This window comes from Solea senegalensis, linkage group LG9, assembly GCF_019176455.1.
Source record: "Solea senegalensis isolate Sse05_10M linkage group LG9, IFAPA_SoseM_1, whole genome shotgun sequence".
Taxonomy (NCBI): Eukaryota; Metazoa; Chordata; class Actinopteri; order Pleuronectiformes; family Soleidae; genus Solea; species Solea senegalensis.
The window spans coordinates 5,032,739-5,060,200 of record NC_058029.1 but is presented as its reverse complement, the minus strand read 5'-3'; the positions used below and the strand labels follow the sequence as shown (position 1 = coordinate 5,060,200).

Sequence of the window (27,462 nt, the reverse complement as noted above, 5' to 3'; positions counted from 1 at the left end):
ACCTGATGACCAGCTGAAAACTACAAAGAAAAGCCATTTAAGATAGGTACCAAGTCAGAAGAGGAACTCTTCATAAACTACACAAGGTTTTTGTTAAAGCAGCTTTGAGTACACAGTTCATAAAACCAAGCTGAACATTCTGTGTCAGACAACGAAACAACCCCAGAACGTGGTCAAGATCTGGGCAACTACGACACTTCAAAATTACGTTGTAATTTTTGACCTTGTGAGTTCAATATATTATGCTTAGCGATACAACGCCAGCAACCAACAAAACACATCCATCTACGGCAAAGTACAACCCAAAACAAACAATCATAATTCCATACTGACTATCAGAGATTATTAACAGATTACAGTGACATCAGATTTACAAACAACTGTGGCTATGATAAGGAAGAAAGGAATATAACCTATGTTTGTTTGTGTGTGTGTGTGTGTACTGACTCTTGTTCTTGCGAAGCAGGGCAGAGGTTATCCACGGTTCGGACTGGACCATCCTGCAAGAGGGCACGGTCTTGTCCTCCACAGATGATGACGTGATCACCATGGAAATGCTTGGCAATTGTTCAATCCAGCAAGGAAATACTGTCAGTCAAAACACTCTGACAGGTGGGCGGGGCTTGTAAGGGGTCGGGTAACTGTCATCAGGCGTGTTTTCAATCCCAGAGTTCACTTCAACAGTTTACATCCAACTAAATCAACGAATCTTGAAATGGTGGGAAACCAACCGACCAATCAAAAGGCACCGTCTTCTCTGGCTTATTTCTCTTGTAAGATTTTTTTGTGACTGTGGTTTCTAAGGCAACCAACTGGTGTACAGGCAGCTTGTCTCTCTGAAGTAAAAATATAAAGGATGCGATCTCTGTATTCTGTGAAGTTACACTAAAGATATAATCTCTCATTCTACATATATATTTTGTTTCTCTATGGGTATGGGGAGTGGGAGGAAATAGGATATTTGGTTAGTCAGGATAGCTTTTATTTATGTCTGTTTCGGCAGTTTCATGCATTCTTTCTGTGTGCTGGAGGATTGTGCCTCTCCAGACCGCTGGTGACCAATGTTGTAGGTAGTCGAAGGTAGGTTTCTCCTATAATATACTATGTTAACAAGTGGCTACTCCGATTTAAGAGTTTGAGCTAAACATCTAAGGGGTAAAGGCGTAGTTAGTAGAAGTACACAGTTAGTAGTCCTTTAGACATCTTCTAAGTAGTGTTCCAAAATGTATGTCCAACGCAGGCGTATCCAGTAGAACACAATACAACTGATACCCCCACGTTAACAAAACTCCAGGGTAAGTTTGGACACAATTATTCAGCAGGAAATCCAACTTTTGTTATTCTTCCAGCCTAGTAATGGAGCACATTACCTAGCTGTAAGTGAAGTCTGTGTTGCTAACCAGGCTTACCCAGCATACTGCCAGGTGGGCTGAGCAAGGTAGTGTGACAGAAGGGACAGAAGAGAAGGAGGAGGAGGAGGGGAGTTGGGTTTCCAGCTGCCTGCTTTTACCCCATCCCTTACACTAAAAATAGCTCCAATTACTGGCGCTTTCTGGAGGGGGGGTACTGGTCACTGGTCAGAGTGGAGCAGTGTGGAGTGATGTTATCACTCAGATTAATCCAGTGACACACACACAGCCATGCACTGACGATGTTACACAGTCTGTACAGCCACAGCTCCACAGAGCCAGAGAGCTGCCAGGGTCACTCTGCCCCCCTTGACCTGCCTACAGTCTGCATACAAGGTGGTCCTTTTGAAACCATAAAATAATGCAATCCTGAAACACTGTGACAACACAGATACGTGTAAACAAAGCCGTCCACTGCAGCGTATCGATTTCACAAAGACGTGTAGTTCCACACAAAGTTCTTCTGACAGGACCGTCCAAGCTGCAACTCCCTGTACGGGCCCCGTCCTTTGGGGGTCACCAGTGGTGAAGAAACAGGGTTTAAAAAAGTTTGAATCCAAGCCGTTGGGTCAGAAGCCAAACGTTTCCGCGTGTTAAAAAGAGCAACATGACAAGCCGCTGACGGCCTGCTTTTACAGACACTGCTTCCACACTCGACCTCTGTTTACCACGGCAACTCGATCCAGGAAGGAGTCGCACCTCCGAGGTAAATGGCACCGAAATAAGACCTCAAACAAAGTCTAAACCGCGACGAAACAAAACAAAAAAAGGAACCTTGAAACTCGTCTCAAAGTGGAGTTACACAGACCAACATTCAGCGGAGTTCCCGAGCTCGCTGTCAGACGCCTGCAGTCGCTTCTGGACGCGCCACTTCGTTCGTGCGCTTCCGCTCTCCTTCCACTCACACTTCGCGTCCTCCGCCGCTTCTTTTAATCACAAATGTCGGAGGTTTATATTCCTTCATGATGGAAACCTTCACCGGGGCGACTTCGACTCATGTTTCTCGCCCGTTTTCTCTTTCCGTGCTTCTCCGTTAGACGGAATCTCTGCTCCTCTACCATACGGCTCCCCCACCCTGCGATACGGACCGTACCAAGTGGCCGTGATGGGGGTGCGCGCTGCTCTGTGTGGCGCAGCCTCACACAGTACTGTGTGTGTAAATGACATTAGTGACATATCATAAGTTTCCTTCCCCGACGAGGAGCAACTCAGAGGGCGAGAGTGTTTATCAACTATTGACAACGACGAGTGTGAATTAGCCGGCCAGTAACCTTCCCTCTGGGCGCAGTAGGCTGCTCCAAGCAGACCTCTCCTGTCCTGTCCATTTATAGTAACAGCGGGATATATATACTGGGACTTTATATACACGCATACATAAAACGATCTTTAGTTGATTTACTTCACTTTCTAAACTTTCACTAATGAGAATGGTGTGAAACATAAACATAAGCACTTAACCAGACACGTTGACAGTACTTTTCTCAACTTATTACCCTGGATTTAGAACAAGAAATATCTAAAAATCTAATATATACGTTGCTGTTGTTATTATCCAAATGTTTGCAACAATATACGTTAGATTTGTGTCTGCTCAAAAAAGGAATTATAATAACTAGGTTAAAGGAGGAGATAGATGTCTTTTTTATTGATGGACATCATTAAAATGTGTACATGAACACGCTGGGCCCCAAACTAAAGGCAGAAAAGTCGCAGTTTGTGGAGTTAAACACATCAAACGTGGAGGTGGAGGATGGTGGTTTAATATTACAACATTTTTTGAGACTGGTGGTGAACCATGAAGCTCACACTGGCTCATTTTATTCCTCCAGTCTTTGAAAACATTTCAACTTCTCTGTGCGCGGGTACGCGCACCCTTTCTACAGCCTCTGTTGCTACCCGACGCCGTGGCAGCTGCGCAGCGATTGGCTGCACGCAAGTCCCGTCCCCGCATGTGATTGGCTGGCGGCGGGGTCCATGGGAGGGGCGATCGGCTTAGTTTCCCACTGTCTCTTCAAACGGCGCGAGGCAGGAATGACGCGGAAATAGTTTGAAGATGTCAGGTAGAAATGGAAAGAGGGAGGGGGGGAGAGGGGTTGAAGGTGCAGCCAGGGAGCGGAGGTGGGGGGAGGGCAAAAGTCTTCTATAAGCAAGCACACGGTCTGAGTGGGACTGAGTGACTCTCCACAGCTGAGATGTGTGTGACTTCTTCTCACAAAGCAGCCAAAGCTAAAAGTTGTTACTGTTGCTATCCGAGCATTCCGGCTAAATCAGGCACAATGCTGCCTGGGAACAGCTCAGCACACAGACACACTGTCATAGAGCAGCTGACACCCCCTTAAAGGAAACTCACCCTCAAACACAAGTCAGCACTGCGCTGAGGAAAAATGTGTGTCACTTGAGCTTTTCTTTCTTTGTTGTCCTCATCATTGTCTTTCCTTGAAGAACCATCTTTGAACCCTGTCTGTCCTATTCATTTTCCGGTCTTTCTTTCATACTTACTTTCAAGTGATAATACATAATAAAGGAAGTCCTGGTGCATGTGTGTGCAAAATGAAGGGCACCCATGCTGATCCTAGTCATGCACATCAGAAGAAAAAAAAGGGACAAAAGGCTACATACATGCTATACTATATTTTTATTTGAAAGCACAATTTGCACACACTTGAGCATGTCAGCTCAGTCTCAGACACACCAACACACCTATAAATTAATAATTTCATGTGACCATTCAGGTGCACTGGACATGGGTGTGTCCTGGTGGTAAACAGGAAGTAGATTTCTCTCCTGCTGTTTGTTTAGTTTCAGGAGAGAACTTGTTATGAGAGATAACGATAGAGAAAAGAAAGAACAAGGATTTCTGTCATGAGATGAGAGACTACAAGGTCAAACTTAAACTGAAAGTCGGTGTTGAACGAGTTATGGTATTTTCTGGTTTCTTGGCTCCATATAAAAAAAGAAATCAAAGCAAGACATTCAAGAACATCATCGTTTCCAGGTTTGGTAAACAATGATTAACATTTTTGACATTTATGGACCAAACAAGTGCTGGATTAATTGATTATAAATAATATAAATAAGAAAATAATCATTAGTTGCAGCCCTAGAATGTATTTATGAGCTTACTTTGTTTGCCAAACCCACTACCAATACCAAAACGCTATTCTGGCTTAGTAAAAACTTTTTTGACTCCGGGTCCTGCAGGCTCAAGAAGCCACGGACCAAATCAGTGCACTCGCACACACTGAAACAGCTGACCAGTCACAGCTAAAATAGAAAGGCATGGCCTAATAACAGGGTCTAATTATACAGTGTGCATCAAAGTGAAATGTTTCTGAGATATGTAATAAATAAAAAAGCAGGAAGTGGCGTTGTAGAGCAGCACAGCAGAGCGGCTGTATGTGCCAACATGGTAATCACATTCAGATGAATCACTACAGGTGGTCTGCTTCAACCAGGCCTAATGCCCAGCTCAGGGTGACTGATTCTGTCTAGTCAGAGGGGGAGCCAGGACAATGTAAAGCATTAGTGTAACAGAGAGGCACATGTCACAAACACAGATCCACATGGAACCAACAGTTAATCAGTTTATCACATTTAGGAGACTTTTGGAGCACCACTAGGATTCAAGGGGGACATGAGCTGTGAATTCAGTGATTTTTGAGTCGACAGACGTCATCTCTAAGAAGAATTTGACAACTTTAAAACAGTCAACCGTTTGTACGATTGTACAATTATTCTTTGCAAAACTGTTTTGTTGCTTCAGATCCAAACCCACTGTAACATACAGCAGTTTCTAACTGTGTTAAACTTCATACTAATTCCTCCCATGAAATAAAAATGAAAATAAAAAGTACAAATGAGAGTTATAAAATGTAACACTAGTAGATAATTAGTGCTGCAACTAAAGATTTATTTCATAATTGATTAATCTGCTGATTATTTTCTGAATTGAGTACTTGTTTGGTCCATAAAATGTCAGAAAATGTTGATCTCTATTTACCAAACCCAGAAATGAAGACGTTCTCAAATGTCTTGTTTTATTCACAAAACAAAATGATTCAGTTTTAATGTTTTCTTTGTTATATGAAGCTGAAAAACCAGAACACTGAATAGTAATTGTATTAACTGAATAATCGTTGCAGCCCTAATTAGTAGCACTTATGACCCTTTTATAAGCTCCTTACACTTAAAATACAATTTTAAATACAATTTTAACAGAACAAACCTGGGCGGTGCGTGGTCAAGAAACCACACAAAACCCCATATAAAGCAGCTAACCTCACCAGCTGCAGAAAAACAGGTAGTGAGGAGAGACAAAGATCTTTAGCCCATTGTTTTTAGGCCAAAAACAAGCAATTTCACCTGCATATCTTGATTATATGTCAGGTCTATTTCTGGGCAGACGTGTTATCAGATACATGACCAATAGGATGAAGAAATACAGAGAGGCGCAGGCACAGAGCTGCTGTTTTACTAACCTGAGTGCACGCGTCTGTTTGCACTGAGGAGAAACGCCAAGAGTGCCGCATTTCTTCTCATCATGCAACGCAATACCCATAATTATCTCTGAAGACAAATGAGCAACAGGTGAGAGGTCTGTGTACAAACATACACTGGCTGACCTACACTTTTCTTCCACAGTTTGCAGTAAAGGGATTAAATTGACTCTTTTAACCACACAGTAGACCTTCGTACACAAATTCTAAAAAAGAAAAAGAAGATATGTCTTTAAGAAACATAACAAAAGACTAGGACTGAAAGTAAAATTCCCCTGGTGGAGTAACAGTTGTCATTTATAGTCGAAAGTCACCCATGTTCTGTTTAAATATATTTTTTCCTTTAAAAAAACAGAAAAAATATTTAAAACACTTTTTGAAATGTTTTTTAAATTATTAAAAAATCGATTACTATTTTGATAATTGATTAATTGGTTTGAGTGCATTTTTAAAAACAATTAAAACAAGTTTTCAAATTTTTCTGCTTCTTATATGTGAATATCTTTTTGGTTTTCTTTTGCTTCATGTAACAAAGAAATCCTTCAAACTGAATAATTATGGTTTGTGGACGAAACAAAAGACATTTGAGAACATCATTATTTCCAGGTTTGGTAAACAATGATCAACATTTTTTTTTTTACATTTTATGGACCAACCCATTACTCTATAATCAGATTATGAAAAGTAATCATTACTTGCATTTCTAGTTTCAATTACATCACGGAATCCCGGAATTATGGAAACGTTATCTGTGAGGTTTGTTCTTAAGTACAATAAATGAGAATTTAAAAGAACGTAATTAAATAAATAAAAGATAAAGATACATTTAATAAATCTGATTATTATTTTTTCCTTTGTCTTTTTTCTTTGTGGCCTTTCGTTTGAACACTGACTTCACAGTTCACGTTCAGTGGCTTCTTGCGTTGGGCAGCAACACACACACACACACACACAAACGGAGCTTCAACAGCCACGGAAACGCGCCGAGCACTGAGACGTTGCGTTAATGTTGTCCTATTATTAGTGGGAAAAATATGAACAAACGTCAGTATTTCCCCTTCACAGAGTTACTGACTGGCTTCCACAGTCACGTTCGGCGCTACTAACGGCCAGACAGCGGAGATTACAACGGCAGCGCGGGGAGGCAAGCAGACTCCGAGACTCACGTGCCTTGCAGCAAAAAATTCCACCCGGCAACTATACACTGTACCATGGCAACAGCCCTGCCATTGGTCCCCGGTGCGTTTTCAAATGACCAATGGGATGGCCAGCCGCGGGTGATGCTTGTTGCTAGGTAAACATGATGCAGGGGGAAGATAGAGGAGCAGAATTACCATGCTGCTACTGCAGGGTGCTTTCAGCAAAAGGAGTGGAGGAGAGGAGAGCAGCACTCCACATGCCCTTCTCTTCCCCGGCACTTGGCGGTGCCAGAGACAAAAACAAAAGCCGAGCAAGGAATGACACAGTGTAGCATTTGACTGGTGTACAGCTGCTGCACAAATACCCACCAATGTGCTCCGAGCTAGCCTGTTGCTAATAGCACCAGATAAGATAAGTCCTTTATTAGGCCCACAGTGCTTTAATGTTCGCTTCACAAGGAGAAAAAACAAAAACCTTTTGCCTTCGCACCACTTTCTTCAAATAACCCCAGTCACAAACATATAATGGCAAAATAAAATAGGGTTAATCCATTATAACAATAATAACAAAAAGACGATTTGTCTACTATTTTGATCATTGATTCATTAGTTTGAGTGTTTTGGTTGTTTTTTTCAGCTTCTTAAATGTTGGTTATATTTTTGCTCCATACAACAAAGAAATCATCCAAACAGAATCATTTTGGTTTGTGGACAAAACAAGATCACAATTTTCAGGTTTGACATACATTAATCAACACTGTCTGAGATTTCATAGACCAAACGATTAACAACAATACTCGATTAATCAAGAAAATAATGGACAGATTAATTTGCTTTTCACAGCCTGAAACCCGATAACTAACTCAGTTACAAACATAACATGGCAAAATAAAAACAAGCTGGAAACAAATAAGTGAGTCCTCAACTATTTTAATCATCGATTGATTGGTTGGTTTGAGTGTTTGGGTTTTTTTTTTTATAAAATAATTAAAACCAGTTTCTCTGCTTTTTCAGTTTCTTAAATGTGAATATTTTCAAAGAAACAAAGAAATCAATAAAACTGAATCATTTCGGTTCTCACTATGGTTCAAATTATTTTCTTTTTCTCTCACAGTTCTTAATGCAACACTCCGTAGCCTTAGCAGGACATGCTGTCGTCGCAGCAAACCTGCCACAATCCGATTAATAAATAAATTGTCAACTATTTCTTATAATCGATTTGAGTGGTTTGAGGTTTTTTTCAGTAATTAAAACCAGTTTCTTGGATTTTTCAGCTTCTTAAATGTGAATACTTTCTGGTTTCTTTGCTCCATACAACAAAGAAATCATAAAAACTGAATCATTTTGGTTTGTGGACAAAACAAGAATCACAATTTCCAGGCTTGACATTTCATTGACCAAACAATTACTTGATTAATCAAGAAAACGATATAAACGTTAATCGATGATGAAAATAATCGTTATTTGCAGCCCATAAATAAATAAATGTTACTTCTTTTACCACTTTGATGATTCAGGATTTAAGATCAAAATCCTAATCCCAAACAATTCTTCTGCTGCTATTACTAATTGTCATGACCCTTGCAATCAATATTTGCATTTCAGGTCACAGTGTTGAGAAAGTGCTGCAGGACAATCCCTGAATGTACAGCACAAACAAGAGTGAAAAGAAAAAGACTTTTAGAGGTCAGGACCTTTCTTCAGAATCCGACTTCAACACTAGACTTTTTACAGAGTTGCTGCCATGCACAGCCACTGATGGAATATTATTTTAACCCAGAAAGAGTTGTATCTGAGTTAGGCCTGCAACTAACAATTACTTTCATAATCGGTTAATCGAGTTATCATTCATAAAATGTCGATTTATTTGTTATATGGAGCAAAGAAACATTTAAGAAGCTGAAGAATCAGAAGAATCTCTTTTGGTTCTTCTTTAGTTCGTCCTCAAACCAATTAATTTAATAATCGATTAATAGAGTGTTTCAGCCATAATCTGACTTCTGAACATGAACCCAGAAAATGCTGGCATATCAAAATGAAGGCTTCTTCTACCATCCTCATTCCTTTGGTCTGTAATCTGCCAGGACTGTTGCATCTTACACACACACACAGTGTGTATTATACAAGAACATCTGTTGTTTAAAAAGACATAACAAAATACTCAACAGTGCATTCAAGTGGTAAGAAAAGAACAATACCGAATTTTTAAACACATCATTTACTGGTAGAATGCGCGTATCCAAGTAGTTTGAGTCTTATCCACACGGAAACTATATAACTATGCAATTTGTTTCTTCTTCATTCTTAAAATGTTTGCCGTAAAAACACAGCATTGTTTAGAAAAACATTACAACATACAACCAAACGACTCGAAATGCCAGGCGAGGTGGGGTTAAATGTTAGAGAGGCGGGGCTTTGACATCATCTTTTTTTGTAAGTTGCATATTTGCTTGTATACACAAAAAATGCAAGAGGCGGGGTTTGAGATTTTTCCTCTTTTTTTTTTAACTCAGGGACCTATTTTCCAAAAATTTTCATTTTAGGGCTCCCAAAATGATGTTTTGGAATATCCTAAACTTTCCTAAAGTTGTGTACGGGGCCCAAAATTTTAAGGCACTTTTGGGAATGTCAGTTTTTTCAAAAAAACTTACATTTTGAAAGGACCCTAACCCTGAAGTCACCAATGATGTTGAACAGTGGTGCTCAATCAAACTATCTGGTGCCAGAATTGAGGGTCTGGTTTCAATATTTCCCCAAATATGTCCCTGAACCCTGGTATACTCGCACTTACAGGGTCCTGTAGTATCCCACTTCACCACCAAAATATTGGCGAGAGAAAGTGGAGGCACTTCAGCAACACGGTGAGTAATGATCGAAAACTCCTTGCCCCTGCTTTCCCCCGATGACCTATAAACTTGCACAGTGAATGGTGATTGGTCGGTTGTCATGCTTGTAGTGTCGCCAGTCTCGACATGGCAAGAATCTGTGCCACTGTGATTGATAATCTGACATGGTAAACCATCGTGAAAGACAAAAATACCGCGGTAGTCTGATCCCGGCACAGAGTAAGTCTTGTGCTCTTGAACTGAGAAAAACACATGAAAAGTCGATGCTGAGGAGACGTAAATCAAGAAATGAAGCATCATGGAGACGCCATTTCTAAGGCTTGTAGAAGGTCATAAAGAGCTGGGCCCCACAAGAATTCCCCTGCAATGGAAATCCTGTCACTGGACAAGTCCAACTTCTTTAAGACACATTTAAGACAGAGCAAAGTACAGGTGACAACTTGAAAACAGACACCCACCCTATCACTGATAACACACACAGCATGATGAAAGAAACGTCAGAGTGTATATATATATATATATATATATATATATATATATATATATATATATATACACACATATATATACACACATATATATATACACACACACTATATCTGTAATACATACAGGCACTGTTGCCAGGCGAGACACAGTCAGTTTCAGTGTGAGACCCCAGAAATAGAGTCCAAGTAAGGACAGGTGCAGGGGCAACATGCAACAACCCTCTCACCCAAATTACCAGCACTCTCAGAGAGAGTGAGAGTGAGAGAGAGTGAGAGAGAGAGAGAGAGAGAGAGAGAGAGAGAGAGAGAGAGACCTGAAGAAAGACAAAAAGCTGAGAGGTTTGACCAGAGGGTGGTTGTCAAGTCTATCACGATGGTATGTTTGTAACAAGACTGACTGCTATGTTAATGTTTGGACTATATGGTTTTCCAGCAGACAAGTTACATGAATTCCTCATAATATAAGACAATATGTGTGTGTGTGTGTGTGTGTGTCTAACACTAGATTTCACATTTGACATTTTGTCAAACTGCCAAAAATGGAGTCCTTCAAATGCTGTGATCGTTTACAGCCTTCAGCATGACGACTTTGATCTAAAATAAGATAAATGGTAAGGATTAGGGTTCAAATTAAGGGTAAGCCTCTGTACTAACGGGTTGTAAATAAACAAAAAAACAACTAGAGGTAAACAAAAGTGAAAGCAAGATCAACTAGTTTCTCAGCAACATTCAAACCTTTCCTCATTTTTCCTCAGTTAATAGGTGAACTGCTTTCAATGATCACACCTTAATTACTGTAAAGAATGAATGATGTGTGATACAAAAAACACAGCGCATACACCAACAAAGTTCCTGGAGAGGTGAGGAATGGTGAGGAGAATATGAGACACAATATTGTTTGTCGTCATTAAAATGTGTCACTGTTCAAATAAAGCCCTTCTTAGTTGAGCTATGCGAGACATGTGTTGGTCAGGTATCAAAATTGAACAACGTGTTCTGGGCTGGGCTGAGCCCCCAACGCTCACACCAAAGTTTACGTTACTGACTGCACACAGACATTGTGAGTCCACTGCTGCCCCCACCCAGTCAGTTTTAATGTGTAATTTTGTGACTTCAGTGTTTAAAGTTCTCCTTTCAGCTTTGCCTAACCACAACCTTGCCAAATGCTTTGCATACGTGTGCGCACAGAGGACCACTAAGTCCAGATACCATGAAGAAAACGGTAACCATAGAGACTTGCCAAGGTTCTATACAGCATGAAGTCAGCCAGAGAAAAATCACCACTACTGGAATGGAATACGAGAATGAGGTTGTATGTAACTGACCTAGACCTTTGTTTGATATTGGACTGGACTGTGGTCTTGTATGCCCATTCAGCAATGCGAAATGGGTCTTCACACACATGGAATGGGGCTAAAAACGCTATGACCTTGGTGTGGGATAGTGAGCAGTTTACAAACTTCAGTTTCCAATTACAAACCGGGCTTTCTTACAAGTTGCAAACAAATTCTTAAGACATGGGAGGCTTCAGCAGGTGTAGATTTTATAAGGTGACGCTTTAGTCATGAGGCTGAAATCCATTTTACCTTATGTCCCTGCTGGCAGCTGTGTGTTTCAGTAAGAAAGTAAACCACACATCACAAAACCTTTACACTAACATACCCGATCACTTTGACTCTGTCAAATACCAAACTGTAACTTTTAAACAGGCAAAAAAAAGGCATTTTGACACACGGCACAGGACAAAGTTAACTGATTTCTACATTGTTGTCTTGTGCTGCAGCTGGATGACCTCCGTGTGTTATCGCAGAATAGCCCTGCATATGCCACAATGTCAATTCTTCATGTGCATAATTGTCTCTTACTTTCTCCTTGTTACTATGAATGTTGTCATAGAGATGGCTGATGTGATTGTGGATCCTTTCATTGAGCGTGTTTGTATATTATTCCTCCCACAAAGACTGATCTACTGACACTCAGCACAGGGGGGACTGTCCAGAGCTGGTTGAAAAGAGTTACAAGGTGTTACAAGGTGTTACAAGGTGTTCAACACATTTGAAACAACACAACCAGGCAATTAAAATAGAAAGAATACATGAGTGCACTTAAGTGCCAGGTATGTGGTTCTCTTTTGTCTTTACTTTTATATAAATATTGTAAATATGTGACACTGTAATTTCAAATAATTCAAGCTTTATTAAGGTACCTGCTAAATGATGAGGAAATTCAATTCACACATAACTCCTTTCTGCTGCACTGTAACACAGTTGACAGGTGACATGTCAGCAGTGAATGTTGCCATTAAAACTGTTTTCAGATTATTCCTTTCACGAAGACACAGGTATTGCTTTAGCTCCCTCTTTTCACGCAAGAGCAGGAGCACTCAATCAACAGCCATCATATGTTGACTCTTGAAATTTACCAACAATGCAACATCAATTCATCCACATCAGTGAGGGGGAAACCTGACCTTCACCTGTTGCAGACATTGATCTCTTTACCTTGGCCGAAACCATTTTTATATCAAATAAGGTGTTGCAGCATGAGCAGCACGGTTTTTACAGTCCAAACTGAACTGTTGCTGTTTGGAGTTTCCTGTCTAAAGTTTAAACAATGTCACTCCACCGACAATAAAAAAGAGACTTTCCTCTCTGCTTCTAAAAGAGCAGAGCAGTTGAAACTCCAAAAGTCTTTCTTTTAACCCTTGAAGAAATTAGATTTTGGTCACATCGCACGGCAAAAACTATCACGATAAAGTAGTAACCAATTACTAACTTAATTGTCGGCTATTTTTATAATCGATTAATCAATTTGAGTGTTCTTTTTTTTCAACAAGTAAAACTATATAATGTTTGGGTTTCTTTGCTCCATATAACAAAGAAATCATAAAAACTCAATAATTTTGGTTTGTGGACAAAACAAGACACTCGAGAACGTCATCATTTCCAGGTTTGGTAAACAATTTTCAACATTTTCTAATCAAAAAAGTACTTGAGTAATCGATGAAAATAATTCTTAGTTGCACAGAGCTCTGCCAATGTTTTCCATCAGACAAAATGCACCAAACAGTGGCAGACTCTGGCTACGTTGACGGCCATGACAGACACAAACGTGCGGACCTCCCAACGGCCACCAAGCGTCAGGCCTGCACACCATCACACATTAAAGCGACTGTACGTATGAGTCCACCAGTATTCCCACTAAAATATAATGGAGAGATCTAGATGTGAAAAAAATGGGAGCACTTTTCAATATCTGCTCCAATAATACACAACACTGTTACGACCGCACTAGGAACATTTTGCTTTTCTGGATTCAATGAAACGTAGACACATGTCCAGAGACACGAAATACAAACAATAACAGCTGATGGTCTTTAGAGAGCAGCAAAAGAAAAGATAATATGAATATATTTATTGATGTTTTATTGGCCATGACAGTTAGGAGAGTAAAACCTGATTAATCAATGCAGAGCATCACATTGAGGCAAAAATGCTTGTTGATTAATATTTTCAACACTTCTTACTAAAGCCCGATAAAGTGGTACGATGGTATTATCTACTGTGACAGACTTACATTGTCTCACAACCTGCGTGGCTTTAATGACAACTAGAACACTTCAAGTTGCCACATTTACATTAACTATGTTTGAAATTTGAGGACCCTGCAACAATTTATTTTTAGCTAACAACTCAACAGAATTAAAATTTACTCCGAAAAAGAAACTACACCCAGAATCCATGTGCAACACGCTTCGTCTTTGGATGAGTCCGACGGCAGATTCGAATCCAGCGTGAAACTGTTCTCTTTGTTGACTGGGAAGGCAGAAACAGTGCCATATGTAATGGCAGCCAAACTCAAGCTGCATAAAGCTAATTACCTTCATAGAAAAGGTAATTAAATGCATCAGCTGACCGTTTAGTCACCACTCTGTTGGCTCCTGCTGAACTACAAAACCACACTGTGTCGTATAGTTGTGTTACACAGTGTCTTTTCACATTTTGTCAGTCACTTACTGTCCAGCCCTACATTCTATACAATATTTATCACAGTGTCATTTTTCTTCAGTAGCAAATATAGCCAAAGTTGAATAGAAATAGCATCTTTGGTAACTTTGGTAACCACTCAGCAGTCTTAGTTGAATGTTGGCTCTGCTTGTTGCTAACTAAGAATTATCCAGTAATTCTCTGCTTGTGACAACTGAACAGAGCATAAATATAGTCCAAAAAAAATGCCATTACCAAATCTATTTATCTATTAAGATGAGTTACAGCGACTCTTAAGACCATTTCTTTAGTCTAAAGAGTTGTATTTTAAAAGTCATAGAATCTAATTATACATCAAATTTAAAACATTTTTGGTTATTTTTTTTAATTTTAGGATGTAGTGTGGTGATTTTGTTGGACAGCAGGAGCACTCAGTGGGACATTGTCGATTTTGTCATATCCAATCTTGTTTTGTATTGAACAGCCGGCTGGCGAAACCAATAATCACATAATCAAAACATAAAAGAGGAATATTAAATGTTAGTAAAAAAAAAAATAAAAAAATGTTCCATTCTCAATGAAACTGCATTCGGATCAATGATTTATAGCTGAGTCAATGTGATGCTGACATCTGTCATTTTAAACAGCAAATTTCCAAAACATTTTATACACTAAACCACTTGAATAATTGAGAAGATAATCAACAGATTATTCATCAGTGCCAGAATCATTGTCACGTCGTTGTGATGCATGCTCTACAGAAAGCTCAATCAAAAATGAATTCAGTCCTTCTGCATTTTGTGACACAAACTGTGTTGCAGTTTGACAAACCTTTGGTATAATGTCAATTTAAAAACAAATGGAAAGTGTTACTGAAGACTTGTTGAAGAATCCTGAGATACCTTCTGCCATAAAGGGCTAAAACTAATTAACAATTTGTCAATTACACTCTCAAATAATCATGTTCTGTGTTTGGTCCACAAAATGTCAGAAAATGCCGAAAAAAGTTGATCTGTGTTTCCCAAACCTTGAAATGATGCAGTAAAATGTCTCATTTTCCCCACAAACCAAAATTATTGAATGATTTCTTCATTATATGGAGCAAAGAGGCTGAGACATCAGAGAACTTGTATTCATTATTAAGAACAAACAAACGGATCGAATTGATTATCAATATAGGTGATTCATTCAGCAGTCAATTAATAATCAATTAATCGTTGTAGCCCTAAATGTAATACAGTGGAATACAAGTCAGTTCAAATTGAAGGTAACATCTATTTTTTTTTTTTTAAAGCATTTGCCATATCATCAAAATGGTGTGTGTATCCACTACATTTAGTGATTTGATACCTTAGAAAAAATATATATAAAAATATCCATACTTGTATAATACTTACATTGTGTATTTTACATTGTTGTTGCTCTCAGTAGTAGTGGCAGTATTAGTAGCAGTAAAAAAAGCAACCGTGAAAATGCTTAACTTTACACAGCGTCAGTGGGAGGTTTCAACTTGAATAACTGCACTAACGCAAAGATGAATGCATGAATGTGGGGACAGAGAGCAGAGATGAATGAGACAATGTGAGAAAATAAAGATGATGATGAGAAAATAAAAAGATACTTGACCAACAGGGGGTTGGTAGCCAATGTAGTGGCCCGTACGCTGACCAACGATTACCGCGACTGTAGAGGCTACGGGGCAAAAAGTGTGATTTTACTTATAGTTATAACAGATTTTGGCTAGTACTGACAGTTTGAAGAGCAACCTGTATATATAAATGTATACATATACATGTATATGTATATATATGTATATGTATATGTATATACATACATACATACATACATATATATATATATATATATATATATATATATATATATATACGTATATATACATATACATATACGTATATGTATATATATAAATATAAAAAAACAGCAGTGCACTGTGGTTCACTGTTTGAGGCATCAAGCCAGCATGATCCAGCAGTTTCATTCTCTTGGTCTCAGGGATGATACCTTCTCAGATTTTAAGATTTGTTTCCTGTCCTGGTTTCCACAAAACTATTGGTTCTGCTGTTCCTATTCATAGCAAGCACTGAAAGCAGAGATGGAACTGAGGAGCAGTCACGTATAATTTGCAACACATGAAGTCCAGCGACAAATATTGGGGATGCAATCTAAAATATATGATAGCTACAGATGGTAAATGCAAGTGGGTTTTTTGTACATGCTTGTGGTGGTGACATGATGACAGTGCGGTGAAAGAGGCTAATCCACAGGCTACAATCAGGTGTTTCATATGCTGACTGTAGCTAAGCAGCAGATGCAGTTAGAACATGTTTCAAGATGAGAGCTCACAGCCCTCACGGGCAGTCAGCACAAACTAAATGTATTTGCTGTATCTACTGTAACATGACACAAAAAAAACATTACTCGAGACCTGTAGCACAATGGAACCGCAAACACCTTGAATACAGGCCCACTTCCACAGAAACCTGACATTTCGAGGGAGCCCATCTTCATTGTTCTGAAAGAGATTTCTAAAAAAGCTTTCCTCTCAGGAGATGTGTCCTTTCTCTCATCCAAAATCTTACGCTATGGCCTATATGTGGCCTTTTTCACAGACCGGTTACTAAACAGTGCCGATCAAACCTAACGAACAATCTAAATCACACCACCGTGATAAGTGTGATTTGAGAAGACGAATCTTGAATGAAAAATCACTGAGTAAAGCAGAATTGACTGGGGGGGGGGTCCATTTTGAGGAAAAACAGCAGCCTAACTTCAGCTGGGTGGGTGTGGAGGTGGGGGAACAGCATCTGTGGCAAAGCCTATTATTTAAATCGGTCACAATATCTGACCACAACATCTACTGTTGAGGAACGACAGAAAGAATGCATCAAAAAAGCCACGTACAAAGAGAGAGGGGACGTTATTAACCGGCTGTGCATCGGCTCCGGTCTCTCCACAGTCCTGTTCCCTGCCCAGGAGCATTCATCTCCCGGCAACTGAACTCCTGTCCCTCTACCAGAGGGCAGGGTAGGGGCTGGGGCTGATGCGGTAGCTAAGCTAGTGGCTACCGTTACCTGCCATAGCAGATGAAATGTTGCAGCTCTACAGAGGACAGTCGGGGGGGTTGTGGCTGGCTGGCTTCTGTAACACCTACAGTCATCGCCATCGACAGCAGGATATAAGCGTATACACCAAGGATCAGCAACACGCCTCGATCATGCAGCAACACATCCATTCATGTCATATCTCCCCTCCGTTTTATGCAGCCGGCATCTTTCCCCAGTCTTCTCGGTGTCGTGCTTTAACTCAAGACAGGTAGCGACGCCGCTGCGAATGAAACTTGCCCAGATACACGCACACTGGTGGCATCAATCATTAGCCTATTAATGACCAATCCAACCCACAGTCAACCCACCAGATGGCTGAAAACGCCTCAGTCACCAGCTGAACCAGAAGGACGGGGGGCCGGAGGACATAGTAAAAGCAACTGAATGAGGGGGTAACACTGTAGATACTCCAGCCAAGCATTTAATGTCCGGTACGGCCAGCAGCTCCACTGTGGAAGCATGACTCAAACCTATGAGCCATCTGAGCGGCAGTGGCAAAGGAATGGGGACACGAGGCCGGCTGACAGGGGCGAATAACGCAGGGATGGATGGGGCAACACAATGCTGTTGCTTCATATTGACTGCCAAACCTATTTCACACATCACACGGAAAAGAAGCAACGAGCTGCAAAATCACATTTGATGATTTGGGGAGGGAAGAAAAAAAAAGCAATGCCGGCCGTTTATGCCTTACCTCAGGCGGTGTGTCGAACCAAGTTCCGCGTAGCAGCCATGTTCGGAACCCCTATTTCCCTCTGTCCGCACGAACCGAGCCCCCTCCCCCGGCTCAATCGTTCTTCTTTCACAGCAGAAATCCAAATAGGATGGTGGAGAATTGTTTGCCGGTTAAAACAAAAACAAACAAAAAAATCCCCAAGTGAGATAAGTTTCCAGAAAAATCACGTTAGTCTCCCTGAGCTCAGAGAGCGCCTTGTCTATAGTAAGTAATCGCCGGCGCAGCACAGCTAGCCGTGCCTGAGGGGAGGTGGGCAGCTCGCCGCCTCAACCACGGGCACTTCAGGTTCAGTCTTTTCTTTTTTTAAATCTGGTCAGCACACTCACTTCAGTGGTTCGAGGTTTATTCACAGCTGTGTCAGAGACCACCTTCACTTACGGCGTGGACCCGCCGGCTCTGCAAGCCCGTCCGCTCTTTTTAAATTAATTTAGAGGAAAGAAGCTAACACTAGCCTGCTAGCTCGTAGCTAGCATGCTAGCTGCCTAATAAAACTCTGCCATTGGAATTTTGGATGAAGACAGTCCGCACACTGCAGGCTGCTTGGCGGGTAACGGCCGGCCGAGTGGCCAACGGACAGTGCAAGCAGACGCTACAGAAAAACTACACGTATTTTCGCGCACACATTCACACAGCTACAGCTAGCTCTGTGCCGGTCAGCCCCTCCGTGATGTTAATATCGGTCAAAGGAGAGAGGGGCTGCATTGAGAGCGCACTCCCGACACCAGGCGAGTATGGCCCGGCGCGTTCCAGTGAATTTTCCCACAAAATGGCTGCCAAAACAAATCCATCGCGGGCAGTTCTTACGAGTAACTTCCAAAAGTTACCCCTCAAAAATGAAACGCAACAGCGCGATTATTACACACCCAAACTGATGCAAATTGGGATGTATTTTGGTAAAAGGGCTTCGCAGATTACGCTGCATTTTGTCGCGCGGGGATTAAAACATTTCATCCGCATAATTTTAAATATCCAGAGCAAAGTTTTTCTTATTGGAGGTCAAAGTAATCCAGTAATATTACTGACATTTATTGGCATTTCTTAACACTTTAGAAATCTGTGAAACAGCCATTTCCAATCTGTTAAATAAATCGATGCCAGGGCTGGGCAATAACAGTAAATAATTGCGACGCTCTGGAGACAGTTGCTAAAAAAGATATTGTGAAAGGTGTTAAACTAACTCATTTCAACTTTTAAAATCAGAAATTTTAACAGCTAGGGAGGCTTTTAATCTAATTACCAACAATTCAAGCTTCAGATCTGGATCTTCATCTGCATTTTTAACTCAACTACACACTTTTTGGGTACACCATTCAGCTGCTCCAAATATTATATAAATAGCAAATATTTTAATCAACCCATCACACAGCACCAAAACAAGGTCGTGCTGAGGTTCAACGCCAAAGGAGAGTGACATTGCAGGACACGATTGTTGGTGCCAAGTAGGCGAGGATCTGAGTTGCTGATCTGAGGTTTTCACACACAACCATGTGTAGGATAACATAATGGTCCAATGGGCATTATGTATAAAATAACCAAGCAAGAGTACGAGGTACCATTACTTTTCTCCACAGTAATCCAGAGTCATTTTAGTCAAGTTATTCCTGAAAATGTCACAATTACAAGGTCAAAACTGGCAATCCCAAATTGATTCTGAACCCAGATCTGTATCTCTACCAAATGCTGTGTGTAAACTCTGGTAGATGTAATGTCTGGAGACCGTGAATTCAGTTATTTCAAACCAAAGGTTATAATCAAAAAAAACATTTTATTAAAACAAAGTTGTCGGTTTTGTCAAAAAAAACAAAAAACTTTCAAGCATGTTGTAAAATATCTACAACTTTTCTGTTTCATAGTCAGTCAACACAAAAGTTATACTGGTATCAAATTACAAGTGTGAGTGAAAAAGTCACTTTCTATATTTGTACAGAGACACAGGTCAGTTTACTGAGGTAAATCTGAAGCTCTACATGTGCACCACCTTAAGTATTTTACCATACAGAAGTTCAAACAATTAAAAATACCAGTCATCTGGGGTATGATGTGTGAATTACTTGGGATATACCCAACAATCTAGGGAAAGAGGCACTCTGAGAAAGGATAAGGAAGAGGAAGAGAAGAAAAGCATCGGAACACAGAAGTGAAAAGATAATAAAATAATACACTGACCATACACTTGAAGCATGTGGTACCCTCAGCAAATGTGTAACTACATAGAACAATAAAGCTTTATAAATCAATGTTTATAATATCAGTTTCCCAGGGTAGAAAGCTACTAGTTCTCTTAAACTTGGCTGCATAATTTACTTTTTTTCTAACAAACACTTGCCTCATGCTCCTGGGCTCATCCAAACACCTCTACAGCACTTGACTAGGAGTAAGGGTGGTTGGTCAGTTAACAGTCCAAAAAAAAAGGGAACACAGCCAAATTTTACCCCAAGTGCTAGTTATGCTTCCACACTGCAGAAATCTACCAACAGCCGGGTGTAGATGTGGAGAGGAGGGAAACAGACAGTAATCAAAAAGGGAGGTGGTTTCAAACGGGAAAACGGTTTTCCCCATGTTTTCATCCACACTTCATTTCTTCTGTTTTGGTGGAGCTCTGAGGAGAGAAAGGTGAGAGCATTTTAACACAAATTAAAGTGCAACATTGACCCAAGTTAACCAATATTAGTGCAGTATAAATGTAGTAGCTACTACATACCAGCTGATATTTTCACTAATTTGGTTGCATTGTAGTGACACTTTACACGATCAGCACTAGTTAAATAAAAGAGGCGATGGTAGCTCCTTGTGTGATTTATTGCTGCAACTAATGTTTATTTTTATAGTAGATCAATCTGTTGATTATTTTCTAGATCAATCGAGTAATTGTATGGCCCATAAAATGTCAACTGGCATTTACCAAACCAGTTCACAAACATTTAGTTTTGTCCAAACCAAAATCAATGTTATATGGAGCAAAGAAACCAGAAAATATTCACATTTAATAAGTTGAAAAATCAGCAGCTTGTTGCACTCAAATCGATTAAAATAAATGACGATTTAGTAATTGATTAATCACTGCAGCCTGAGGGGATTATATCAGTTTGACATGAATTTGTAAACTTGTATCTACCGTCTGACCATGAGATAATGCATATTGTGATATGACCATAAATTTAAACTTGAATAGATTCCAAATGTGCAAGTGTGCAGGATTACATTAGCTAGATTATCTACATTACCCGTCACTAAAACTACCCAAAAAAAACACTCAAGTTAAAATAAAGCAAAAATAATTTGGGTAACTGTATTCAGATCTTGAGCAAGTGATTTTTCACCAAACCAATGAAGTTGACTGACTATACACTTATTCAAACTCTACAAGGAGGCGAGAATAAATTAACTGTGCTGCACTATCACTTATTAAAACACAGGAATGACGCCAGACGGGCTGTCCATCCTTTAATGATGATCCTGCCATTTAACCAATCAAAGTGAGCAATTTTAGGTCACATGTGTCATATACATGGTGAGAATATAGCAGTTGTCCACTAGAGGGAGTCCTTTAACCCAGTAAAAGCTGCTCTGCTTCAATTGAAGAAACCAAGGACAGTCACTACATACAGTAATTGCCAGCAATGTTTGCATGAAGAGAGTAAAATACTTCAGACCAAGCTATACATAGATAAAATTCTTGATTCAATGCATGCATTTAATCAATACCTGTCATTGAATGAGACATTTTGTGTTTTGATAGAGCAGGATTTAAGTTGGTATACCTGTAGATGCCCACCACCACCGCATGGTCCCTCTCATAGGGCTCCAGTGTGAGCTGCTCCTGTGGCTTCATGTTCTCAGCACCCATCTTCTTCACCTCTGCGGCAAACACTGCCTCTGGAGCCGCCGTCGAGTCTATACAGTTAGCCTACAGTTAAAAAAAATAAAACACAGCTGAAACAAAAGACAGAACTCAGCAGGAGCAGCTCAGAGGGAATACTGCCATACATTCAGTGATAATGACCTATATTCAGTTGCTCATTCCTGTAATTGGAATTCACAATCGGCAAACTATAAATGTGACTGTGAGCATGTGATTATATAGAAAACATAAATGAAAATTAATAAAACCTCACCAAGCAATGCCTGCGACATTCTTAGAATTAACAATGTCAAGTTAATTATTATCTTTACCACATAATAAGTAGGTCTTGTACTTTGTGTTCAGTTCTGTCCAGGACAACATAAATGCACCTTTATGGAGATAACAAAGTGGCCACCATTCTTCAAGAAGTTGTGAGCATTCAAAGCGACAATCCTCGTCTGGTCAGGCTGGGCAACGTCAGCAAAAATCACATCCACCATGCCTAAAATGAGAGACAGCTCATGAGTGTGCACAGAGACTGCACTCTGATGTTTGTATTCTGCATCTTGGGTCAGTGGTCGCCACCTTCTACACACAGTAACACTACGTAGTTTAGACACAGAAAAAAAACAACCTTTTTACACATTTATGACCTCACACACTCTTCTTTTCCTTTCGGCTGCTCCCTTCAGGGGTCGCCACAGCGAATCAACCTCCTCCATCTAACCCTGTTCTCTGTACACACTATACAAGCCTAACTGCTATATTTGATGTTTATCAGAGGATTCCTACACCTTGTCTTAAAAAGCTGATGTCTCCCAATTTTTCCTGCATCAGTGTTTGAAAAGCAGCAATACAAACACGAGTATACCTACTGTAGCAGCTAGTGCCAATTGCATGGTTATAGCTTAACAAACATGTAATTAACAGTGCAGGCAATCTGCCTAAAAAGATCAGATTTTAGAAAAAATATCATTTGACTCAGTGTGACCAGACAGAACTAGTGGAACCTCAGCAGCTTAGAGATACCTACCAACCAGCATGCGGTATTTATGAGGGTGGCGAGCATCTTCGATGATCGGAATGATGTTGGTGCGTTTCTTTGCTACGTTGAGAAGGTCACGACCCGAGCGATGGGAAAACTCCACAGCATAAACTAGTCCCTCCTGTAAAAGACAACAGGTTACCCTCAGAGAAATGTTCAACTTGCATTACATCCCTCTACTTAGTATTCTACTGGTTGATGTGCACCCTCTGCTGGTATAAAACCCTAATTACAACACATGTAATGACCACAAAAAAGGACATTGATGTTGGTTAAATACATTTTAAACTGCAAATACAACATTCTGATGTTGACATTGAGGCCACAACCTATGAATGTGTTCTCTATTATGCATCAAATTTTAATCCTGAAAATCTACCACAGGTGTACTCCTCACTCACCGGTCCAACAATGTCAGAGACGTGGGATACCGTGGTGCCACTGGCAGCTCCCAGGTACATGACCTTTGCTCCTGGCTTGATATGAATCTGGTCTACTCCTCCCAAGATGGCAGCTGCAAGCTTTGAGCGAAAGGGATTCCAGGCTCTATACTCAATCTTCGTCTCTCCTTCCTTTCAAGAAAATGTCAGAATTTAGGAGTCAGACCACAAAAGAGACAACCAGCAGCTGATTTTAAGGACCAAGACTAGTGAAGTATAGGAGGTTATTATAATTCACGAAAAGCACTTATAGTATACTACGTAGCAGCAGTGAGGCAAATTGTGTACATTGTGTCTGCCTCCACACTAGATGGCAATATACCTCCTTTAAGTCCAATTAACTTTTTAACTCTTTAAGCCAACCGGGCATAAATTTGAGGTTTTCAAATCTACGGTCCATCACTTAGCATCATACACTCTTTAAAAACATCAATATAGGTCATCTCACCCTGCCCCTACTTAACAGTTTCCCACTTTACCAGCCCTAGAGTAGACAGTAAGTGTCCCCCAGGCCATTTTAGTTTTAAACCCCTGGCACAAATTCACCCCAAAAGACAGGGGGTGGGAAATATGGAGCTTGCGATGAGCACCTAGGCCAGCTAAAGTCCAACTGAACATACACATGCAATAGTAATTTGACTGTCAGTCTTTGGGCAATTTGGTGCACGGCAATTTCAGCTGACAGACATGTTTACATGCGTTTTATGTGCGGTTTATATCGAAGTCACACAGAAATTAGTTTGTCCACCATCATTCACCTCCACATTGATCCTCTTCTCTCCATACACAGACTCTCCAACCACCATGTTCTTGGTCACCAGAGCATCTTCCTTCCCTCTGCAGATGAAGACTCCTGAGAACACAAGCACACACACACGTAACATCAAGGTCTGTTTAAGACACCAAGTTGCTTGATGGTGAATCAAGTCAGACAGGGTGAAGTTATATCGTGTTCCTACAGTATCTTCAGACCTACATAAGCTACCCACTTGGTTTAATGATGGAACAATCCAGAGAGAAAGGTAAGGCCAGGGAAAATGGTCCCTGTCTCAAGTTAGAAGCTACTCTGCCTCCCAAACAATAATCACAAATGCCAGAGAGAAAAGCAAATACCTTCATGTCTGTGTGGCTCAACCAAGACCTTCCTTCCTGCACCAAAGCCTCCTCTGCCACCTCCTCTTCCTCTTGGGGTGCCTCTTCCACCCCCTCTGCCCCGGAATCCTCCACGATCTGGAGACCTGAAACCACCTGAAAAAGACATTTTCTTAGAGCTGCCCAAAACAATGCATGTGCCATGGTGAAATAAACTGCATTTACGTCATTAATGGAGTTGTGAGTTTAAACTCAAACACAACAGAGTTCAAACATCTTGTTCAATAAAGACCATCTTACGGAATACGTTTTCACACCATATTATAAGTACAGTTATGTTCATGACATGATCTTAACCCAAGATTCTGATCATCCAGTGTTCAAGTCTCACCTCTTCCTCCTCGGTCACCAAATCCCCCTCTTCCTCCTCGGTCACCAAATCCCCCTCTTCCTCCTCGGTCACCAAATCCCCCTCTTCCACCAAAGCCTCCTCGTCCTCCCCCTCGTCCACCAAATCCTCCTCGTCCTCCTCTGTCCCCACGAGGGCTGAACCCTGAAAAAGAGGCATTTTACAGATGAAGCCAAAGGCTATGGAACATCAATACAGCCTAAAGATGCAGTGCATGACTACTGTCTACATGAAGTATATCTATAAACTATGATTGTTAATACACACAAAGGTGAGAGGAACCTTAATTTTTTGAAAACCAACTGAGAACTTCCTTCTCCACCAAAACACTAATGTTGTCAGTCAATCCATAAGAGTTGGAGTTAAAAACACTCAGGAAATGTATAGGTTTTCATGTGTGAGGGTCTAGTGGCATCAAGTGGTGAAGCTACAGACTGCAACCACCTCACAACACATTCTTAACCTGGCCTTCAGGTAATAAAAACAATACTGAGTGTTTGGTTTGTTCTATGGAAACATGTCCGACTCAGTGGTTATGAATAAAACAAAAAATATTTCACACTTAAGAAGCTAAAGATGTGGTTTTAGATGATTAAATAAGTTACACCTAATTAAGGTGTAAAACTTGATAAGAGCAAATACTTATGAGAACTGACATCAAATCTGAACACAAGCACATTATATACACCACGAAAACCTGTCTGACTTGGCTATGGTAGAGTGAGGATACAGAGATCATGTCCCTTTGTCTAACTTTAAAGTGGGACAAAACACTTCGTAGTCCACAGAACCTATACTGTAAGTACCTCATGGGCCACTAGCTACGATCAAGTCATTGTATCTTATACTTTCAGAGTAATCCATAGACAAAAAGCTGGGTATACTGAACAAGATGCTGATATGTGTCTGTCTTTGATGTAGGATAAATCATAGTCCTGCAGTATGGCATGAAAGTTGGACAAAAAGCCAAAATCTTAGTAGTAGTTGTGCAAGTAGCCCATGAGGTACTTAGTCTAGCAGGAAAGGTTTAATGTGTTCAACTCAACCCATCATAGTTAGAGACATGGGCATAAACGACAGTAAAAATTCCCATTAATGGTCATTAAAATATCTAGCCTCACCCGATTGCTAATCTAGAGTAACTAACACAATATTTTTGATGAGATTCAATGAACGTCACCGATAAACATAAAATGGCGTTTGCTCCACAGTTTTTAAAGTCGAGTTACTAGTTTTCAGCGTTTACACGAGTTTGACCATTTTCGAATCTTCAGAGTTTCTGTTCCAGTTTTTCCTGCGCCATTGGACACTGCACGCGAGAACAGGATACAATGAAAAAAGACCGAGTGGCTCGTGTGATTATGTTTGTCGATCACGATAATGTTATCATGGAATCTTTAGCATGCAAAAACTGTCGAATGCTTTACCGAGTTCGAGTCGAACGAAACGTGGCCAGTGTCTCGCGCTACATCACGTCGAGCTCAACACGTGTGTACAGCGTGTCGCGTATGTGTGCGTGCGCGCGCAGAGCGGTTGCTAGCGTCGTTATTAGCACCAAAATCAACTCCGTAAGCGACTTAAGCTCGGTGACAATGATGTGTTTAGTTCACATGTATCACAGAAACGCGAGAAAGTCATCCACGCACATTATTGGAAGCATGAGGACGGTTCACAACAACATGGCGGTGTAGGCCGCTCCGTCACAGTCGCTATGTTGGGACACACTCACTGCGTAATTGACGACACCGTGTAAACACATAATCACACATCTACTATACCTGGCTTCATGTTGATATATATGAGGTGGTAAAACCGTCGCTGTACTCGGGACTCTTCTGCTTTGTCCGACTTTAGTTTGTCTCTGCTCTCACGGAAACGCACGCAGACACTCACAGTCCGACTGAACACATGTGCGCATACGGCTGCTCCTTTTTTATGTGGTTAAATGGCAGTGGGCAAATAGCTTTGGGCGCATTACCGCCACCTTGTGGAGTGGAGTGTCACAGAGCGTCACTCAATGCTTCTCATCTTACATTTCTTTTGCATTTTAAAGGTCCAGTGTGTAACATTTATTTTTATTTGGCATTCATTTAAAGTAAGATAATTATACTTAATTAATTTATAAGTGTACAACCACCTAAGTTGATTGTTGTTTTTCATTCCCAGTTGTTGTCGGAAGTCGGAAATTTCCAGTTTGGCGGGGTACTCCCTCATCTGGAATGATCCTGTCAAGTCAGATTTCAACGGACACCAAAGATGGAACAGTTGAGGCTCGTTATTTTAGCACTATGCCTAATGGAAACACAAAATAAAATATTAACCATTCCACTAGGTGAAGTTGGAGCAACCTCATTAACCTCATCAAGGGATTTTTGGAGGATTGTTTTTTACAATAGGCCACAATGGA

General features: G+C 40.5%; 2 protein-coding genes across 4 annotated transcripts in view; both read right to left on the bottom strand.

Moving 5' to 3' along the window:
- Positions 1-18,964, bottom strand: part of dyrk1b (dual-specificity tyrosine-(Y)-phosphorylation regulated kinase 1B) — a 40,967-nt gene extending 22,003 nt beyond the window's left edge. The window contains exon 1 of one of the 2 annotated variants that reach the window (XM_044033677.1): positions 18,184-18,964. Coding sequence is in view for 1 of the 2 variants with exons in the window: in XM_044033676.1 (XP_043889611.1) it covers positions 448-550 (103 nt within the window). In the remaining variant the exon portion in view is untranslated. Of the gene's footprint in view, positions 1-447; positions 2,490-18,183 lie in introns of those variants that run through there. The other variant, XM_044033676.1, reaches the window with a different exon arrangement.
- A 1,061-nt stretch (positions 18,965-20,025) lies between these two features.
- On the bottom strand, positions 20,026-26,984 carry fbl (fibrillarin). Of its 2 annotated transcripts, none has more exons than XM_044034940.1 (9): positions 26,834-26,984; positions 25,038-25,199; positions 24,668-24,802; positions 24,313-24,407; positions 23,516-23,686; positions 23,103-23,235; positions 22,459-22,571; positions 21,987-22,132; positions 20,026-20,824 (listed from the first exon to the last, which is right to left on the bottom strand). In XM_044034940.1, the coding sequence occupies exons 1-9, from the start codon at positions 26,841-26,843 to the stop codon at positions 20,800-20,802; spliced, it is 990 nt and encodes a 329-aa protein (XP_043890875.1). In that variant the 5' UTR covers positions 26,844-26,984; the 3' UTR covers positions 20,026-20,799. The 2 variants fall into 2 exon arrangements, with proteins under 2 accessions (XP_043890875.1, XP_043890876.1); XM_044034941.1 differs by having other exon boundaries at positions 25,092-25,199.
- Between the last annotated feature and the right edge of the window lie 478 nt (positions 26,985-27,462).